The 18,811-nt window shown below is 41.8% G+C and overlaps 1 protein-coding gene across 3 annotated transcripts in view; it reads right to left on the bottom strand.

Moving 5' to 3' along the window:
* Nucleotides 1-6,848: 6,848 nt before the first annotated feature.
* Nucleotides 6,849-18,811, bottom strand: part of LMO1 (LIM domain only 1) — an 84,471-nt gene continuing 72,508 nt past the window's right edge. For all 3 annotated transcript variants that reach the window (XM_075928004.2, XM_089778644.1, XM_075928005.2), the window contains 2 exons: nt 11,440-11,565; nt 6,849-7,295 (listed from right to left, as the gene is read on the bottom strand). In XM_075928004.2, coding sequence (XP_075784119.1) covers nt 7,190-7,295; nt 11,440-11,565 — 232 coding nt within the window. In that variant the 3' untranslated portion in view covers nt 6,849-7,189. The remainder of the gene's footprint in view (nt 7,296-11,439; nt 11,566-18,811) is intronic.

Raw genomic sequence — 18,811 nt, 5'->3', positions numbered from 1 at the left:
CTGTAACATGCAATCAAAAAAAATTCTGATCATCAGAGTGTTAGTGATTATTCAACAGCGGGTCTGTGCTTCAGCACTTGTTTCTATTAAGCAAATTTGCAGTGTTCAGACAAAAATTCAGGATTGCATTTTCCTTCTGTGTTTTTTTTTTTTTTTTTTTTAAAGAAATCACATTCTATTCCATCAGAAGGATGTGGGTCACGGCAGGTGGCCCTTTTCCAATACATAAATATGAAAGTGGTTATTTAGACACTGAGCAATTTCCCTCTTGTATTTTATATGAAACTGCTGGACATTTGCTGTACTGTATTTAAAAGGAGAAACCACAATTCATGCAGTGCTTTTCTCTCATTTGCCCAGGCTGAATTTCTGCATGCAATACAGAAATCTGGGCAAGACAGGAGAAAAACCAGAAATCGTCACAGTCCAGAATGCTTCTTACTAGGCATTCAGAATCAGATTTAGTCAGTCAGTCACTTGGCAGGGGCAGAATAATAATTCTGACTATCTGGCATTAAATCTAGATTTACTGGCGTGATTAACCACAATTTTCATGCAACTGACACCTGATAACATATGTTATGCCCATGGTAGGATATGGTAACTTGGTAACTCATTGGAAACCTTGATGATCAGACATGTGTTAACCTATGATACTATTTCTATAGCTCCATCTTCTCTCCTAAATGAAATTGCCTCCAGCCTCTTAATAATGACATTAATGCCACTTTGCAATCTGTAACACCTTCTACTCGAGGACCTCAAAGTACCTCACTAGCACTATTGAATTTATTCACATTGTGCCCTAACAATATAGGCATTCTCTACAGCAGGGCTACTCAACATGCAGCCCATGGCCCATTTGTTTGTTACGTGGGGCTCTACACATGGCCCATGGGTGGGATTCTTTGAACATGGCCTCCACTGGGAACACGCTCCACAATGGCGAGGCATCTACCAGGTAAGGCGAGCATTGAAAGATGCATAGGGTTGCCAGGTGTCCGGTATTGACCTGGACAGTCTGGTATTTTTGCCTCCTGTCCCGTATAATAATCAGAAAATATCAGACACCTAAGATGTCTGATATTTTCTGATTTTTTTCCCTGCCAGGAGGCGAAAATGCCTGACACCTGGTAACCCTATAACACTCAGCTACTGGGCCCAGCCCCTGGACCCCTCTCGGACTCCCCCACAGATCTCCCTCTCCCCGCTGCCTACCTGGTTCCACAGGGAAGCTGTGGCACGGAGGAAGAAAACAAGGTTTTTTTTTTTGGCTCAACAACTTTGGTCTCCCCCTTTTTTTCCCCTCTCAACAGTGGGTTTTTTTGGGGGGGGGGTCGTTATTTTTCATTAAACCATCTGGCAACCTTAAAGATGCAAGTGGATGGGCTGGCTGGAACAGACGGGTACAGGGTGGGAGCACCGGGGCATTGTGGGAAGTGCTGGCTGCTTAGCCTTGTGGGCGGAGCCTGAGAGGTGCTGACTGGCTCACACTGGCCACGTTTGGACTTAATCTTTGTATTCCTGCCCATCACTGTGAAAAAAACTATTGGCATATATTTGCATGTATATGCAACCACACTTCAGCTGCGGCCCTTGGCATATGCTGAGAGAATCATTGTGGCCCCTGGGGCTTCCAAAGGTGAGTAGCCCTGCTCTACATTTTAAGATGGACCTAAGGAAAGTGAGGCACAGGGGCTGAGTGACTTGCATAAGTTCTTACATGAAGTCAATGGCAGACTGGGAATAGGACCCAGCTCTCACGAATCACAGTCCCAGCTTGCACCATAAGAGCATCTTTCATTTGGTGCTAGGATGTCAGAGCCTGATGTACATGGCCAAATGTATTTTACCTCATCACTAGTGTTGACGTTTAGGACATATCAATGTCAGGGATTCATGAAAAAATTAAATGATGCAAGACAAATGTGAACCAAAGCTATATACAAGAGTTGAGTGGAACAGAGCAGAGCTCAGCCCTGTGGTTTTAGGGTATGTATGATACCTGGAAAAATACCCTGGTGAGAAGGGAAGCATGGTTGAAGACAACATGCCAAAACTGAAGGGACATACTTCTACCAGGAGCTGGCTTGATGAGGCCACCTGCATGCCCCCTTCTCCACCAATTCAAGACTAACTCCTTGGGGGATTTTTTGGTAGGCAACTATCTGCCTATAAAAATCTAGACAATGGTTCAGCAGCTGGTGGTCTGAGACACTGTTGCACAGGCTAACCAGTATTGTCTTGTTTCCTTGTGCTCCTCCCAGGCTATATCTACACTACAAAGATAAATAGGAGAAAGAAACAATTTGCGGTATGCAAATTGTGTATCTTTTTCCAATTTACTTCCAAAAGAGGCTTTTCCGAAATTTGGCACATTTACACGGGGCCAAATTTCAGAAAAAAGCCCTCTTTTGGAACATCCTTTCTTCCTCGTAAAACAAGGTTTACAGGGATGCCGACAAAATGCGTCAGCTTTTCCAACTTTTTTTCGGAAAAGCAGATGCATTCCTTGGAAGTGTAAGAGCTTTCCTGGGATACCTCCAGCATTCTGGGAAAGCTCTGCAATCTAGACATAGCCCCGGGTGTTTGTTGTATCCACCTGTTGTCTCATCTTAGACTTTGATCACAAACACCTCGGTGCCTCTGTCTGTACAGCACTTACAACGGATCTCTGAAGGAACTCTAGGTGATACCATTGCTCAAGTAAGTAAAATAAATGTAAGCTTTGTAGAAAGCAAACCATTTCCACTATGGGTGCAAGTTGTCATTCTTGCACAAAGTTTTGCAATAGTTTGTAATAACTCGCATGGCTGGAGATGATCCTTTTTACTGAGAGGTCCTCTCCCCAAACAGTGTACAAAAAGAGGCAGGATGAAAATGAGGACTTGGACTTCTTGCTCCCTAAACCTGCATCCTGGAACATGCTATTCCAGACGGTCAGAGACCATTTGTTCTATTGTCATAGTTATTTTGCTCCCCGACTTGGACTGGGAAGGGTGGAGCCAAGGAGACTAGAACTAAGGAAGGGAACAGGAAAGGAGGCCCAAAGAAATGGAATTTTTTTTTTAAACATTAACCTTGACCGATTTTTGCAAAGGAAAAAAAATCATTAAGCTTTTTTAGCAAGCAGAGCTGGTTTCAGACTGCCCAGTCATGCCCACATTAAAGAGTGCCTCATTAAACACGCTACACAGTTATCTTCAATCAAGCCTTTCACCCCCCTTTCTATGTACTATTCTTTCATAATGGGATACTCAGAATTCTGAACACTGCTCCAGCTGAATTTGCACTCACCTCTTGTACAGCACCAAATGATCTTGATTGACTCAAGAGATCTGTTTTAGAACAATTAAGGTCGGAGCCACTAAGGTCTATGTCTATGTATTTCCTTTAGTTCCTGCTTTTGGCCAAACTGGAAAACTTACAGGAACAGGCAGGATGAAAAACCACTAATATGTTTTTACTCATGCAGTGTATTTTTGGGGCCCTACTAAAGAAAGAAACAAAATATAATTTCAGACTTCCCCATAAAACCAGGAAGCAAAGAGGTACCTCAGGTTAGCAAGCTTCACTGCAAGGCTTCAAGGAAACTCAGTTCTTTTATCAGAACGTGTTGACCAGGCTGCAAGTACAGATGGTCTGATCTTTTCTTTCTATTGCCAAATAACTTATGCCTGTTAGCTTCCCCCTCCCCCCGCGGCAAATGTTTTAATGTTACCGTCCACTTTACTTCTATCCCAGGTCACTATCATGGCCAGCATCTTGCAATTTGTAACTATTCAGGCCCAGACTCTACTGCAGTTCTTTAAGTCTCTTAGCATGGTTTTTTGGTTAACAATTTACATGAAACCTAAGCCATTCATCAGTCCATGACCTATTTTGTCCAGGTCCTCAAACAGAGACATAGTAATACTTCTGCTCTATTCTGGACTGATTAGACCTCAGAGTATTGTGTTCCGTTCTGGGCACATTTCAAGAAAGATGGAGACATCGGAGAAGAGCAACAAAAATGATTAGAAGTCTAGAGAACAAGACCTATGAAGGAAGACAAAGAATTGGGCTCGTTTAGTTTAGAAAAGAGAAGACTGAGAGGGGACATGATAGCAGTATAGGACAAGAAGCAATGGTCTTTAATTTCAGCAAGGGAAGTTTAGGTTGGACATTAGGAAAAACTTCCTAACTGTCAGGGTGGCTAAACGCTGGAATAAATTGCCTACAGAGGTTGTGGAATCTCCATCACTGGAGATATTTAAAAGCAGGTTAGACAGACACCTGTCAGGGATGATATAGACTGTGCTTGGTCCTGCTGTGAGGGCAGGGGACTGGACTTGATGACCTCTCGAGGTCCCTTCCAATTCTATGATTAGCCTCTCTGCCAGTCTCCCAGTTCTTGCTGATTTCCGTTGGTTGTGCCCGGCCCACTGTGCCATTGAACAAGATTATGCCAAAAATCCATTTGAGATATTACACATGCTAATTTCCGTCCCTTTCTCCATCTGCTACCTTTGGACAACTCTTACCAAGTCACTTAAAAATGAGAAATGCCACTTCCTTTATGGTAAGGAAAGAACTTCAGAGTCAGTACACCTTAGTTAAATTAAATCTGTGCCACGAGTTTTGAAAAACAGCCATAGCACATTGTAATGCTCCTTACATATCTCAAGGCTGTCTGAGCACTGTTGGAACTGTGATTCAGTAGAAAAATGTTCTAATATGTCCAGAGAGAACTTTCTTCTTTTTGTTTGTGTGCCTGTTAAGACTGCATGACTCTCACATAGAAAAACCAAGAGACATTCCAGATGTAGCTCAGCAGAAAAGGTAACTGCAATATTGTCAGCTTAAGGAAGCTGACAGGTGGTTCAATTACACACAAGCAACCTGCCTAAACAGACCACAAAGCCACTTTATAAATCCAAGGTTCTTAAGAACCACTTCTCTACAAGCTACTGGATAGATTTCTCCCCTCTGAACTTTGCACTAGTACTTCAACTGCATTGTCAGTACGGCATGTGAATGGGTGATAATAGAACTGGTTGGTGGCCAGTTTGTCTAGGCAAATTTTTCCAGTGAAAAGGATAAAGAAGTTATATGACCTTGAAAGAGCATTCCTTGGACATCTAAAGTAAGTATCAGTGCTCTAAAAATATTTTTTTAACTGGCACCAAAACACTTCTTTCTAACTTTAAATAAGCCAGACGGGGGAGCTAGCAAAGCTGGCTTCCCCATCATCACTATGGGAAGATACCCATATCATCCCAACAGTCATTTTACTGTATAGAAGGAAATTATGGATCTGCAGATGCCCATTTTTGGGTTTTGAATTTAGGGCACATAAAAGGTGGCAGAATGATAGTACTGGATATGGTCACCTATTTAAAATCAAGAGCATAGACACCGTTTGGGTAGGGAAAATGAAGACTCTCCTATGCTGTTACAAGCAGTCTAAACTATGACCTAATTTGATAGCCTCTAGTACCAGAAGGCTCTTTAATCAATGTTCCCTCCTCCACCCCTAATGAAATTGCTAAAGGGAAGCAATTAGGTCACCCCTCCAATTGTACTATTGAAAAAAGACTCCTGGAGACCACCAGAAACAGACTGGAGACCAAACAACTCATTTCGCATCAGCGTCCCAACCCTGAAGTATCTACCTTTGTGTTCAAGAGAAGGAATGCTCAAGAGATGCAATGAGATATTACAGCCTATTAGTGATATCTAGCACTTCTCTTGCTTGTCAAGTGTTCTGCTGTTTTTCTTTCAGTTTGCTCAGATTGAGTTTTGCATGTACTGTGAAACAGAGCAAATGGATAAGAGACCCCAAGATAAAACTTTATATAGCATTTGCAATGCAGAGGAAACAAGCAATATGAGATTCAAGATCCATAGCTGGCTATTAATTCATGCTGGAAAAAAATGAAATTAAACAAAAAGCAGGGAGACACCATACATAGAGAATCCAAGTAATTTTATACAGTGAAGCCAGCACTTCTAAAATAAGTGTTTTGGAAGCAAGTACAATTATTTGGTGTAGTCTCATGCCCTGCACATAGTGTGATACTGAAAACTGCCACAAAATACAGTAGCATGAACATAATTTAGAGCTTTTATATAGGAATCTTTTTAAACTGATCTAGATTAATTGAAATCTGTCAGTTTGTTGTGTAGGAGGTCAAAACAACTGACAAATGACAAGCAAAGGGCTGTAAAACAGGTGATGTGGGTTCAGTACCAGGCTTCGTTTGAAGTCTCTGGCATCAGCTGTTTTGGGGCCTGACATGTGGACAACTGATGCCCTGTATAACACAAGTATGCCATGCCAAAGCCCTGAAATGAATATTCTGATCGGTAACTAGCCACCTGTTGAGAAGGCTAGATAGAGTCTATTCATTAGGGTTCATACTGAAGAGATGTTGCATTAGCTGGTCAGCAGGATTCTTGATCACAAGTTGCTCACTTTGAACTGACGTGCATGTACTTTAAAAGAGGCTTGTGTCCACAGATACCATTCATGGCAAAGTTGTTTACCACAGGCCTCATGGGGACTGACTAGTGATGCTGTGAAGATTCCCAGCTATTACCCACACAGAGCTCATTTGCTTTGTTTCTCCACAATAGTAATTATGGAGACGATATATGATGTGGTTCAGAGAGGCTGAATTTCAGAGCAGAACTTCCTCCCCCAATTTCTTTTGTTTTTGTAGTTGTTTAAACTCTTGCCCATTATTTTATTTCATATGACTTCCAGGGATCTGTGAATTTTTTAAAAAAAATTCTGGTTAGCATCAAGTGCAGGAAACACAAGTCCCAACTGTATTATGAATAAACCACAACTTAAAAAGACCAAGAAACATTCATAATTTTTAATTCACACCAGTAATAAAATTGCATTACATTTTTCATAAAATAAATGTTCCAGTTTATATACAGAAAACAGACTGTACAGAGCCCTCCCCCGACCCCAAAAAACTCACAAACATACAGGCAATGCAGTGCTCAGCTAAGCAGGCACAACTGTACATCTAAAATTGTAACTGCTTTGTGTTGGGGGCGGGAAAAAAGTACTACAATGTATATAGTCCTTTCTGGACCAAGAATTAAAAAAATATTGCAGGCAAGCTGACAGACGCCCCTCACTGCTTGTGTGGGTGAACGTCCATCCCACAGTGCTTCAGCAAAGCAGGGTTTGTTATTGAACTTGGGACTCAAAACTTCCATTCAGCTGCCCTTCCTCATAGTCCATCTGACACAAGATCATGTTGTTCTTCAGGAAAAATTTGTCTCCCACGCAAAATCTGAAAGGGTAAAAAAAAATCATGCATGTCTAAATGTTAGTTGGCATTAAAAAAGTGGAAGAGCACAGAAGAAAAAATGACAGAGGGTTAAGTCTAGAGATAGTTAAACAACAACAAACAGTCTATCAACGGCACCTTAAAGTCTAACAAAACATATAGATGGTATCATGAGCTTTTGGGGGCACAGCCCACTTCTTCAGACTAAAAGGAAAAGTTACCTTCATTATGAACTATGCTTACCGGATTAGAATTCAGGGAGGCAGGATGCAGCAGATAGGGCACTTGGCTGGGAACCAGGAGACCAGAGTTCTATTTCTGACCCTGCCACTGACCTCAAACACCTGGGCAAGGCACTTCACCACCCTGTTTCTCTTACCTTTTGTCTGCTTTGCCTATTTACACTATAAGCTCTTCGGTGCAGAGGTTCTTTCAAACTATACATTTATAGAGTGTCTAGCACACGGAGCCCTTATCGGCTGTACACCTATAGAGGTTACTGTAACAATAATCCAACAGGGAAAGTGATAGAATATATCCCCAAATAGACATGAGCTTTTAGATAGCTCTGAAGTCAGGAAAGCAAACAGGTTATGTTACACAAAATATTTGAAATGCTCTATGAGATTCAAATTTCCAGAGCCCCTTCAGTGAGGCGGTGTTTACACTAATTTATAGGCACAGAATGGCTATTAAGCGCATCCTCACCCCTTATGAACAATTCTGAACAATAAATAGAAGTTTCTAGATGACTGGCTGGACTCTGTTAACCTTTGGCTTCATTGAGTGGAATTTAAAGTTCTCTATCTACCATATACATTCTTCTGTTTGTATAGAAGTTGACAGAGACTTATGCTATTTAACAATATTATTTGATCATTAAGATAAAAAAGTTGCACATGTACTACCTGCAGGGTGCAATTTGACAGCCACTAGCCTCCTCAGATCTCCTGTTTGCTATTGTAGAAATTAATCTACCATTTTAGGGTAACACACACAGTACTCTTCACTGGTCTGCTATTCAAGGTCAGAGTGCCTCAGCACATGCTAATGACGTGGCACAAAGCAAGGCATAGGAGTAACAGCCTCAGGTGGCCTAAGCAAGTGCCACTACTTCAGGGCAGGCACAGGGAAAGCTGGTAGTGATGCCGATGGCCATCTGAAATGCAGATCTATATGGTGCACACATGCCTAGCCAGTCAGGAACTGGCAGATGCGAGCTATAAAGAGGCAAACACATTAGCTAGGAATACAGGAAGGAAATACTCGGCGTGTACAACATGAAGCCCATGAATAGAAGACTCAGCAGATTCACCAAGCCTCCAAAGCCTGCCCATACTACTCTAGTCCCGAGCTGGATGGTGACAGTCTGGGGACAGAAGATTTTCAGCCTCTAGCTACCAGGCCTGAGAGTCTGAATGATAAGAGTAAAAACGAGGAATCCTGTGTTCAACTGTATGAACCCTACCACATCCCATCCTCTCATACAAGTTTCCCTCTAATGGATGCCTGTATGCCAGCTGATGCCTTGCTTATTTTGGCAGTTGGATCTGGAAAAAATGTGCGGCTTCTACAGTGCACGTGATTAGGATGCTTTGTGTGATTTAGTGAAGCACCTAGATACTCCTCTTCTAGTCTGTGCCTCTTTAGGACAGCTCTGAAATTCAGCCAGCTAACTTTTAGCCTGTATTCCAGAAAAGAAACAAAAGCTGCTTCTTTAAGAAGAGATGCAAGTTAAAGCAGCATTGCACACATTCTCCTAAAAGCCGCAGCCTCACCAATCAGTTTGCTGAATATACAAAGCTCCATTAGCCAAGTTTTCCAGACTGCAACTTAAGACACAGCTGCTGACTTTCTGCTACTTAATGTTACTTAAACTGTGACTCTAAAATCCCCAAGGAGTGGGAATACAAAACAAAGTCACTCCACCAGCCCAGTCAACAGCTGCCTTTGCCAAATCTGGTTGGGGTCTAGCGGGAGAGCTAGAAAGCAATTTCTAGGGTGTGGTTCTTTGAAAAAAAATCAGGTAAAAACTAGGCATACTGGGGTCCCATGTTTGTTTCTAACATTGTGTTCAAGTTAGAAGACAGAAGAGGTTTTCCCTAACTGCCAACCTTGTAAACCCAGCATGGATTCAGCAGGGAGCCGAGTTCTTTCTTTTTCATGTAGCACTATCAACAAGAATAATATCAAACGATGTAGCAGGCCTATGTCATACCCAAAGTGTTCCACCTGTGCAAACCCAGGAGTTTTCCTGAGAGCGATGTGCAAGGAAAAGGATCTCAGCCTTTGAGTGCCAAACTGCAAGAAAAGCCAATCTTACGGAGTGAGTCGCAGTAGGAATCCGTGAGACACAAACATTGAACCCATGATGCCATTGTTATAAAGTGACTTGCAGACTAGAATGCATCATGTGAAATCAAGGTAGGAGAGCTGCTTGAAACATCTTAAAATCCTGCTATGCCAGCAGAATATAGTGGCATAAAGGTGATTTAGCAGTTTGACAACAGCTATTTACCTTAAAAATGTACTATGAGTTAGACCCAAGAAATATTAAAACACAACAACAGTCCTGTAGCACCTTAGAGACTGACCAAAAATATACAGCAATAGTAGCATGAGCTTTCGTGGGCACTCACGCTGCTATCTATATATATTTTTTGTTACTCTCTAAGGTGCTACAGGACCATTGTTGTTGTTTAAGGGTTTTTTTTTTTTTTTAAAGTTACTGACAAACATGGTTACCCCTCTGAGACCCAAAAAATGTGTTTGGAAACAGTGTTTTGTTGCTGTGTTTTATGAGAAGACAGTAGATGGAAATACTTCATACATAGCACTATTAAATAAAGTATCATTTTGCCTTAAAAACCCAGTGGGCTAATCATGGAGCCTGAGGCTCTGAAAAAGAACAGGGTCATACCAATGGATCCCCAAAAACCCTAATTCAGGACTTTGCCTGTGCAACATGGTTCATTATTATGAGATTTGTCACGTGGGAGGGAGGTGCTGAATTCCTGCTAACATCATCAAACAGATAGCTCTTCCAATGCTTTCTGGAGAGCAAGAAGGTATATCAGAAGCATATTAAACACAAAATTAGAAATAGGATTACACACCAAAACAGTAAGAAATACAGTTTGTCTGCAAGACGAGCTAGGTTCTCTGTCCAACACACCAGCCACTAGATGTCACTATAACCTCAGTGGAGTAACACTATTAAACTGGACAGTTTGATTTATTGCAGCTGCCATAGGAAGGCATTCTAGCCCCAAACAAATACTACCAGCTTTGTGTTTGATACAGTGCCTTCAATTAAAGCCACCCAAACTACATAGAGTATGTCATTCTCCTCACACATTCACTGGTGGGAGTCAGTCATAACTCCGCTGACTTCAGCCAAGTTGTACGGCTATAAAACAAGTGTGAGAGGAAAGTAGTTCCGTGTATTTGTGGAATGTTCTCACACATCTAACACGAAATATAGAAAGGTGCTGTTAACACACACGTGAGTGTAAGCTTACACACACAGCCCAGTACTGACTGAAATTCCAGAGCAAATTAATGTGATGCATCTTACTTTCAAGTTAAAAATCAGGTATGTTAACTTGGCTTTGAAGTAACATCCTTTTCTCCCACTGAGCTTAATCATACTTCTTTTCCTCCTCTTTCACCACATGCCCCATCCCCAGTAGTAATTTGTGGTTCAATGGGCAGCCTGCGCAAGCAATGGGAAGTTTTAAAAATGAACATATACTTCAAAAAGGGAGAATATATGCATTGAACAAACTCAGCTTCCAAAAGCAAAATACCATCTTTTTAAACTGCACCGAAATCAAGAAAAGCATGCCCTAAAGTCTTGCACAAAAGAGACCCCCAAAACTCAGTCTTTTATATATACACCAATGAATCAGGATGAATTCACACATCCTTTCATGGGTATATGATTTTCTCTGCATCTTACAGTTAGGTGTGGTACAACCCCATTTCCAGCTATTTCTCCATGCAGGCCCTAGCAAATATGCAGCAAACTAAAGAGATCACTTTGTAGTGAAGCAGCAAACATCAAGCAGATTTCCTTGGGCCAGGAGCAAAAATAAAAAATAGTTTGTGGGGGTTTTGTTGTTTTCTATAATAACCGTGTCCTCACCTCTGGTTGCACAGTTGGCAGGCAAAGCAGTCCAAATGGTAAACATTATCTCTGGCTCTCATCACCATCTCAAAGGCAGGGATCAGTTTACTGCAGGCAGCGCAATTCCCCGTGGTACCAAAGAGCCTGCCAAAGAAGCACAATCATTAGAAGCCATTTTAATTAAATGGTGGAAGCACTAATTAAGTGTAATTAGCAGTATCAAATACTGTATTGCACCAATAAATAGGCATTGCAGTCTTCATTTCGCTGACCAACCTGTGTGCAGGAACTTGGGATAAAACTGCCTGGTGAGCAAACGCCGTTTGTCGAGATGAAACTTCACTTGGCTTGTGAGCCGTGGGCTATTTTACTGTCTAATGGAGAAAAGTGCTAAAAACACTGACAGTGCTATTTGGGGGCTCGCAACATTTTCATCAAAGCAAAACTATTTGCAGGGTTTGTTCTCTGAACATCTTGCTTCCTTCCCCATCCCCCTTACTCTTCATTGTTGCCTAATGGAGAAATCTAAACAGATGACAATGAACCAACTATAATGGGGGAAACACAGAAGACTCGCTAATTTTGCCAACTCTGGCAGGCAAAGCTGCAGCTGGATAAGAGTCTAACTTACCCCTCATCTGAAGACAACAGGCAATAATGTTTTATAAAGCCACTTCTTAACTTTTCCAAGACCTCCACCTCCACCCTCCTGGGAGCCAGCTACACTTCTTACACCAAGGCACAAGCAGCACATTCAGCTGTTCTCTTCCGCTTCCCAGTCCTTGAGGGCAGCACTTCGGCACTAGAAGCTTCGTTGTTTGTTTCATGGCTTCTGCCTTCTCAGACATCTGCTGCTGTGACAGCTCTCACAGGGCCAAGAGTAGGGCTTTATCCCCCTGCCCTCAGAGAAGTCCCGGAAGACAAACCAGCGCCACTCCCCGGCAATGGGCGTGGCAGCACGTCTAAGTTAAGACTATAGGAACCATTGCGGATGCATGCAACGAACTGAAGATTTTCATCCTAACCTGCGAATAGTCACTGTAGACGGAGTTACTTTCTGCTGCAGAGAACACACGTGATTTCATTGTTCCTGGAGCTAGGGGGAAGGCCCCTTCTTGATTGTTAGCTCAGTGTGCATGTACACACATCTACGTGCATATCCCCCTAAACATACGTGGGGTCTAAGTACCATTTCAAATCTTGGGAGCTGCATCCTACTGATTCTTGCTGGGTCCACCAGTACAAAGAGGCAAAAAGCACAGAACAGAACCACTTGTAGCCCAGCAAAGGAACATCTAAGTTTGATTTCTGAGCCTACAATTTCCTGAACCAATCAGTGCTGCTGATCAGTGGACAGTAATCACCAAAGTGAGATAACATCCTCAAGATAACCATTCCCCTCTTCGGCTCCTGAGCTAGGTTATCAGCTTCTTTTCCATATGTCTGTAAGGTCTTACTTCTTGTGTCAGATGTCAGAAGAGACACCCATTACTTTTCTGGTACTCTGGGCCCAAAGGCCGCTGTACTGGTTTTATTAGGCAGGGAGTAGACATTTATGCTGCCACTTTCCCCCCTCCCCCTCCCTCTCCCTCCCTACCAAACAAAACCCTTTTACAGTGGGCAAGGCAGCAACAATACCAGAAATATAGAGTGATGTAAGATCTAAATACTCTTGCTCTCAGAAAGAACACCAAATGGTCTGGTAGCACTTTACAGACTAATGATACGTTTCATTAGTTTATAAAGTTCTACCAGACCATTTGTTGTTTTTTTCTGTAACAGACTAACTAGGCTACCCCCCTGAAGCTCTTGCGCTCAGAGTTCAGTATGGAACTGGAAGTTCAGGGCACTGAGAAAAATGCACCGAGAAAAATGGCAAAGCGTTTAAATAAGTCTTACAAATGAACATGAAGCAAATGCAACTTGGTCTGTAAGGGCAGGATGCGTATCAGCCCGCCCCTTCACTTCCCTGCAAGGGCTCTCCACATCATGGATGGGAACAGGAAAGTAGTTTTCAGAAGGCTCATGACTCTATATATTTGTTAGCCTCCAAGATGCCCCAGGACAACTTGTTTTTAAAGTGATAGACTCACATGGCTACTCCTCTGAGACTTTCCAAAGGCTCCCTGTCCGTTAGAGATGCTCAGAGAGACTTTAAGAAAGGGCACGCTCACTATGGACCCATAGCAGACAAGGGGCATGGTGCCAGCAGCAGTCTTGGGACGCCCCCGGGCCAGCATAGCTACACAGTGCCCCTCATTCTGGATGAATTGTAAATTTATAATCTAGCCTCAAATGTGTGTTTTTGATTCATACAGATGTAATTTCTTCCACTGTCTGAACAGAATGCCATTAGTACAGGAGCAACCATCATTAGTTTCAATTTCTCTGTTTGATAGAGAAGCAGCAGATTAGGAGAAGAGTGATGCTTGCATTTTTAAAACATCCAAATCATAGAAAATGTTTAAAAAAAAATCACTTAACCTCCCTTCCCCTGAAAACAAAAGACCAAGCAAAGCAGTCTGGTACATTAAGTAAGGAGAACAGTGGAAGTTAATCCTAGATTTGTTCCGTGCACGATGCCACTATACTAGCAAGCGCAAAATATCCATTATTCATTAGCATCACAGTTGTGTGGAGCTCAATCTAGATTAAATAAAATAAAGGGGCCCCAGACAGCACTATTTGCATTGTTAAACAGGCATTTTTCTTCACCCTTCAAATAGGATACTTCTCTAAATGGAAATGACGGGGAAGTTTGGACAGATGTTCACTTAACTGTTTAAACAGTTCGCTTAAGAAACATGAAAATGTATGTGGCACTGGATTCACCTGTCTTTTTAGGAGGCTTGGGGTAAATCAAGGATTACACAACTTTAAATGTTTGTGTAAGAGCTAAAATTTATATTTTGTCCAGCTGAAATTATGTTGCCTTTTAATGTCTACCTAAATGTAGCTCCCAGTTTGTCAGTGTACTAATCTTGCTCTCTCCGTTAAGTTTTAGAAAGTCCCCTGGTCTCCCTTTTTTAACATATGAACACTTTCTAATTTTAAACACTTTTCAGGGAATGGTTTAAAGCTCTATCAGTAACTATAATTCTCAAGTAGGCCCAACATGTAGCTTTTTGCTGTTGGAAGTGCACATTGAGGTAAAAAAGAAATGCTGCCTTCATGTCAGAATTTGTTTATTTTTTGGCATGTCCAGCTGTCATGTTCAATACCTCTTCACTTGGGAGAGCATACAAGAAGAAGTCTGAGTTTGTTTTTTGAAATTTGGGGGAAGAATTCTCTTCCATCCTAATACATCTCAGTTTGAAAAGAAGCCACAAAAAAGGAGAGACATAATCCATCCTCTGGATGCATTCTCTATAGCAAACCCAATCTTGACACACACACACACACACACACACACGGAAAGCTCAAGCATATCAGGGAAATATACCATAAGATCCTCAATATTCTCCCTGGCACGACACCACAGGGGAGGAGGGTGGGAAGAGTCAGAGACAAGAAAGGTGGTTTTTTTTGTGATCACTTTTAAAAACTCTTAAAAGTTAGACAACAGCAATTTTTAAGTACAGATTTATTCTCTCTTATGTAACTGAGGATCTCACCGCTAGTAAATAAGATTAGACAATGCAGATTTAAAATTTAACACAATTAAACTTTTACCCCATGGTAGTGATTATACTTAATGACACTTACTCTGAACTTATCCATGTCTATTGTTGTCAGCCAATCTGAAAGCAGGAATGTAGCCAAGGACATTTTTCTGTAGTTTATAGGCACACTAAAATCCAGCTATTCTATATTCCGATTAGCTGTTGATGTCATTGTGCATAGTAAAAATTAAAGCTAATTGGCACACAGGAACAGCAGTGAATATGAATTAATTGAGAGGAAAGGAAGGGGATGAAAGATAAAAGAAAGGACACTTTTTCCATACAAAACATAATCAGATGTTGATAATTGTCATCAAAGAACACTGTTGAGGCCATAATTTAGCAACATTCAAGAAGTGATTAGACATTTGTATGGATGCCAACTATATCCAGTTATAATAGTTAATGCTAGCAAATTTTGGAAGAGATTGTGAAACTCATGCTTAAACCAATTGTTAATTTTGGGAGATTAAGTAGTTTCAGTATGAGACTATTGCTTACCATGCTGACCAGTAAGTTATTTTTAACTTGTCCTCCCCTATCTGTTTTGTAACCATTTGGTATCATTTACATTTAGATCATCTCCTCTTTGGGCAGAGACAATTTTCATTCTTGCTTGTACAGAGTTTCACAAAGAATCTGTGAGTAGGGCTCATTGGCACTTCTACAAGTGAGGACACCAATTATAATAAAATTCTTACACCTTCCTCTGAAGCACTTCCTACTGACACTGTCAAGAGACTGGATATGGGACTAGATGCACCATGGGTCTCATTCAGCATGGAAGAGACTACGTCCATTCCTCATACTTTGAGCTCATAGTCACGACAGATAAGCTTGCCCCTACCGCTTCAGAAATAACCTTCCAACAAGCTCGACTCAACTAGCTTACATCAGTATTAACTTCACGTGGCTGATATGGTTCAAACACCACATATGTTTAGTGTGAGCACACAAAACACTGAGTATCAGGGCTGACCTTACCATGAGGTGAACTGAGGTGGCTGCCAGACTGGGGGGGGGGGGGGGAGGCGCCACTAGGACCCAGAGTGTAGAAAATTGTGTCTGCTGCTAGTGCATTCTCTCTGCTCTGAAAGTTAAGTGTTACTTAAAATTTTTGAACAAGGCATTTTAAGTTGTTAGTTCTCCTTTATTGGGGTAGGTAGCAGAGCAGTACCATGAGAGGAGCAGAACAGGATGAAGGCAGAATTAAGACCTTTCAAAGTTTTGGCCAAAGTGAGGGGGACATGGAGGCGTCATTTGAGCTCCCTGCCTCAGGTGCCAGAATGTTGTGGGTCGGCTCTGCTGAGTATGCAATTAACTGTAGAAAAAGAGCTGAACAGCCACTTATAATAGAAATGTAAAACTGGTTCTAAAACACAGAGTCAAGGCTGCACAATGTTTCTAATCTATTTTAGGGTCATATCCATGCATAACCTATTCCTGAGTTCTATTTCTCTTGGCTCCCACAAAAACTGCATACAGCAAAAATCAGATCAATATCGCTCCTTCCATAATCAACGTTTGGCACGTGGCTGGCACACTCCTCACTAAAGTCATCAGTGCTCCAGTAGAAAGTTGTCAACGGCAGGAAAGGACACATTTTGACATTAATGAAGTCGGTCAAGTTGTCCTTTCATGATGGTTTCTAGTTCAGTTCCAGAGAATGTACATTTAATGCCAGCGGGTTTATTACCCATGGATAGCTAAACAGAAGGAACTGGACCAGCATAGCATAAAAAGTCTTCAGTGTGGGTGGCCAACTAGCAGAGACGACTTGGCATAAATGTCAGGGTTGCTTGAGGTCACATGTCTTCAGTTGAACAATCCACATGACAGGTGTTTATTTTGGGTCTTTTGGTCCCTTTCCTCCATGTTTTAGAGAGTAAGAGATTTACATTTGGTATGAAGCTCTCCCACCCTCTGTCAAAATATAAGCACCAGCTTCCTCAAATGCTCCATTCTTCTACAGTGGAACTTCTCCAATTGACATTAAAATGAATCTCTGCTTTCACAGATGCTGTATAAACATATGTGGAGCCAGGTTTTCTTACAATAGTTTAAAACAGTGATGGGCAACCAAACCTAGTGAGTGGGCCACATAAGTGGCCCTCCTCCACTTCAGTGGGCCATAAAATTGAAATCCAGTGGTGGGCAACCTTTGGCTTCATGTGGATTCCACCTGTGGCCCATGTGCCCGACTCTGTCCCCTTCACCACACTCCTCTTGCGTACTGGAGCACTGCAGCCCCACATTTATCTGCTCCTCCCTCTCCTTCCCTGTACTTTCAAAGCACCATTTGATTCATGCCATGGGCCACAGGTAGAACCAGTGGGCAAAACAGGCTGCAGGTTGCCCACGACTGGTATTAATAGAGATATGCAAGTTTGAAAGTGTTAGAAGCAGGTTAGTACAGCAAAGCGTACAAGAATTAGTCCACCCACATTAGGTGGTTTTGAAAAATAAAATCAAAATCAACAAACTGAAGTGCAACTGATTACCCTAGAATGTGCTGGTTTGTTTACATTCAATAGCCTTCCTATCAGCTATCGAATAGGAAATAGCTGCTGTGACAGTACCAAGAGTGACAATGTGGCAGAGATGCATCATGCTTTGCACATAAAGCCCAGTAGTTTTCACTGCCAGTTTCTCAAGGTGCACAGTTTAAAGGTAAGGAAATCCCATGCCCCTTAACCTTAAAGTGGTTAAAAATAAAAGCAAATAAAAGTTAGTTTAACAAATCCTAAACCAAATGTAAATGACATCCTTTCCAGCCATTGATCCTCTTTTTTAACAGAAGGTTCATTTCTGGATATAAGCAGGCTACCTGTGTCCATTTAATAACAGATCACGGCCTAATATCTGCTGCTGCCACCACCTCATACCATGTATTTACTGAAAAAAACAAACAATACCTTCCTTGGAAGACTTTCCAGGTTATCGAGTTCTTTCTGTAGATTACTATTACTGAATGTAGCTTCAATGACACTTGACATGGAGCTCAAGTTTTGCTAGCTTTGGCACACACACTGGAACTTTAAAAGATTGTGTTTGAAATGTGTAACTGTGGTTTGGCCATTTGATTTGGTGCCACCATCATTACTGACACATGGAAGTCTACAGAAAGCCAGGCACTGCTGTGCATGCTTCCTTGCCAGGCAAAACCATCACATTTTAAAAGTCAAAGGCTCGCTTTTATTAAATTACTACTAAAAATTCTGTACACTTACTGACAGCAATTACTTTCATCCCAAAGCTCTTTATCCAAGAAACTGGGGCAGAAGACAGCAATGCTGTACAAAAAGCTGGAGACCAGAAAAGGTGAATGTTGAATTCATCTGAGAGTAGGAATCTTTAGGCAGGAAGAAGGCACCATAGCTACGTAAATTGAAATTTGGTTAAGACAGAGTCAAAACCTCTCTCTCTCTGGCAAATATGGTATTGGGATCATTAACCATCAGTTAAGCCGAAACCCCCAGTTTGAGCTCCCATTCAAAGTTGCAATAAGTAGATCACACCTCTAATGTATGATGAGATGCATACCCAGGGCCTAATCAAAGCACAGTGAAGCCAGTGAAAAAAGTCCCATTAACTGCACTGGGAGGTGGATCAGACCCTAAGGGCATGTGTACACTGCAGAGAAAATCGATCCTCCGGCGGTTGATCTTTCAGAGTTCGATTTAGTGGGTCTAGTGTAGACCCCCCCCCACCCAATAGGAATGTGAACG

This window comes from Pelodiscus sinensis, chromosome 5, assembly GCF_052426305.1.
Source record: "Pelodiscus sinensis isolate ZL-2025 chromosome 5, ASM5242630v1, whole genome shotgun sequence".
NCBI lineage: Eukaryota > Metazoa > Chordata > Testudines > Trionychidae > Pelodiscus > Pelodiscus sinensis.
Note: the sequence above shows the minus strand (reverse complement) of the source record. Positions and strands in the feature narration are given on the sequence as shown.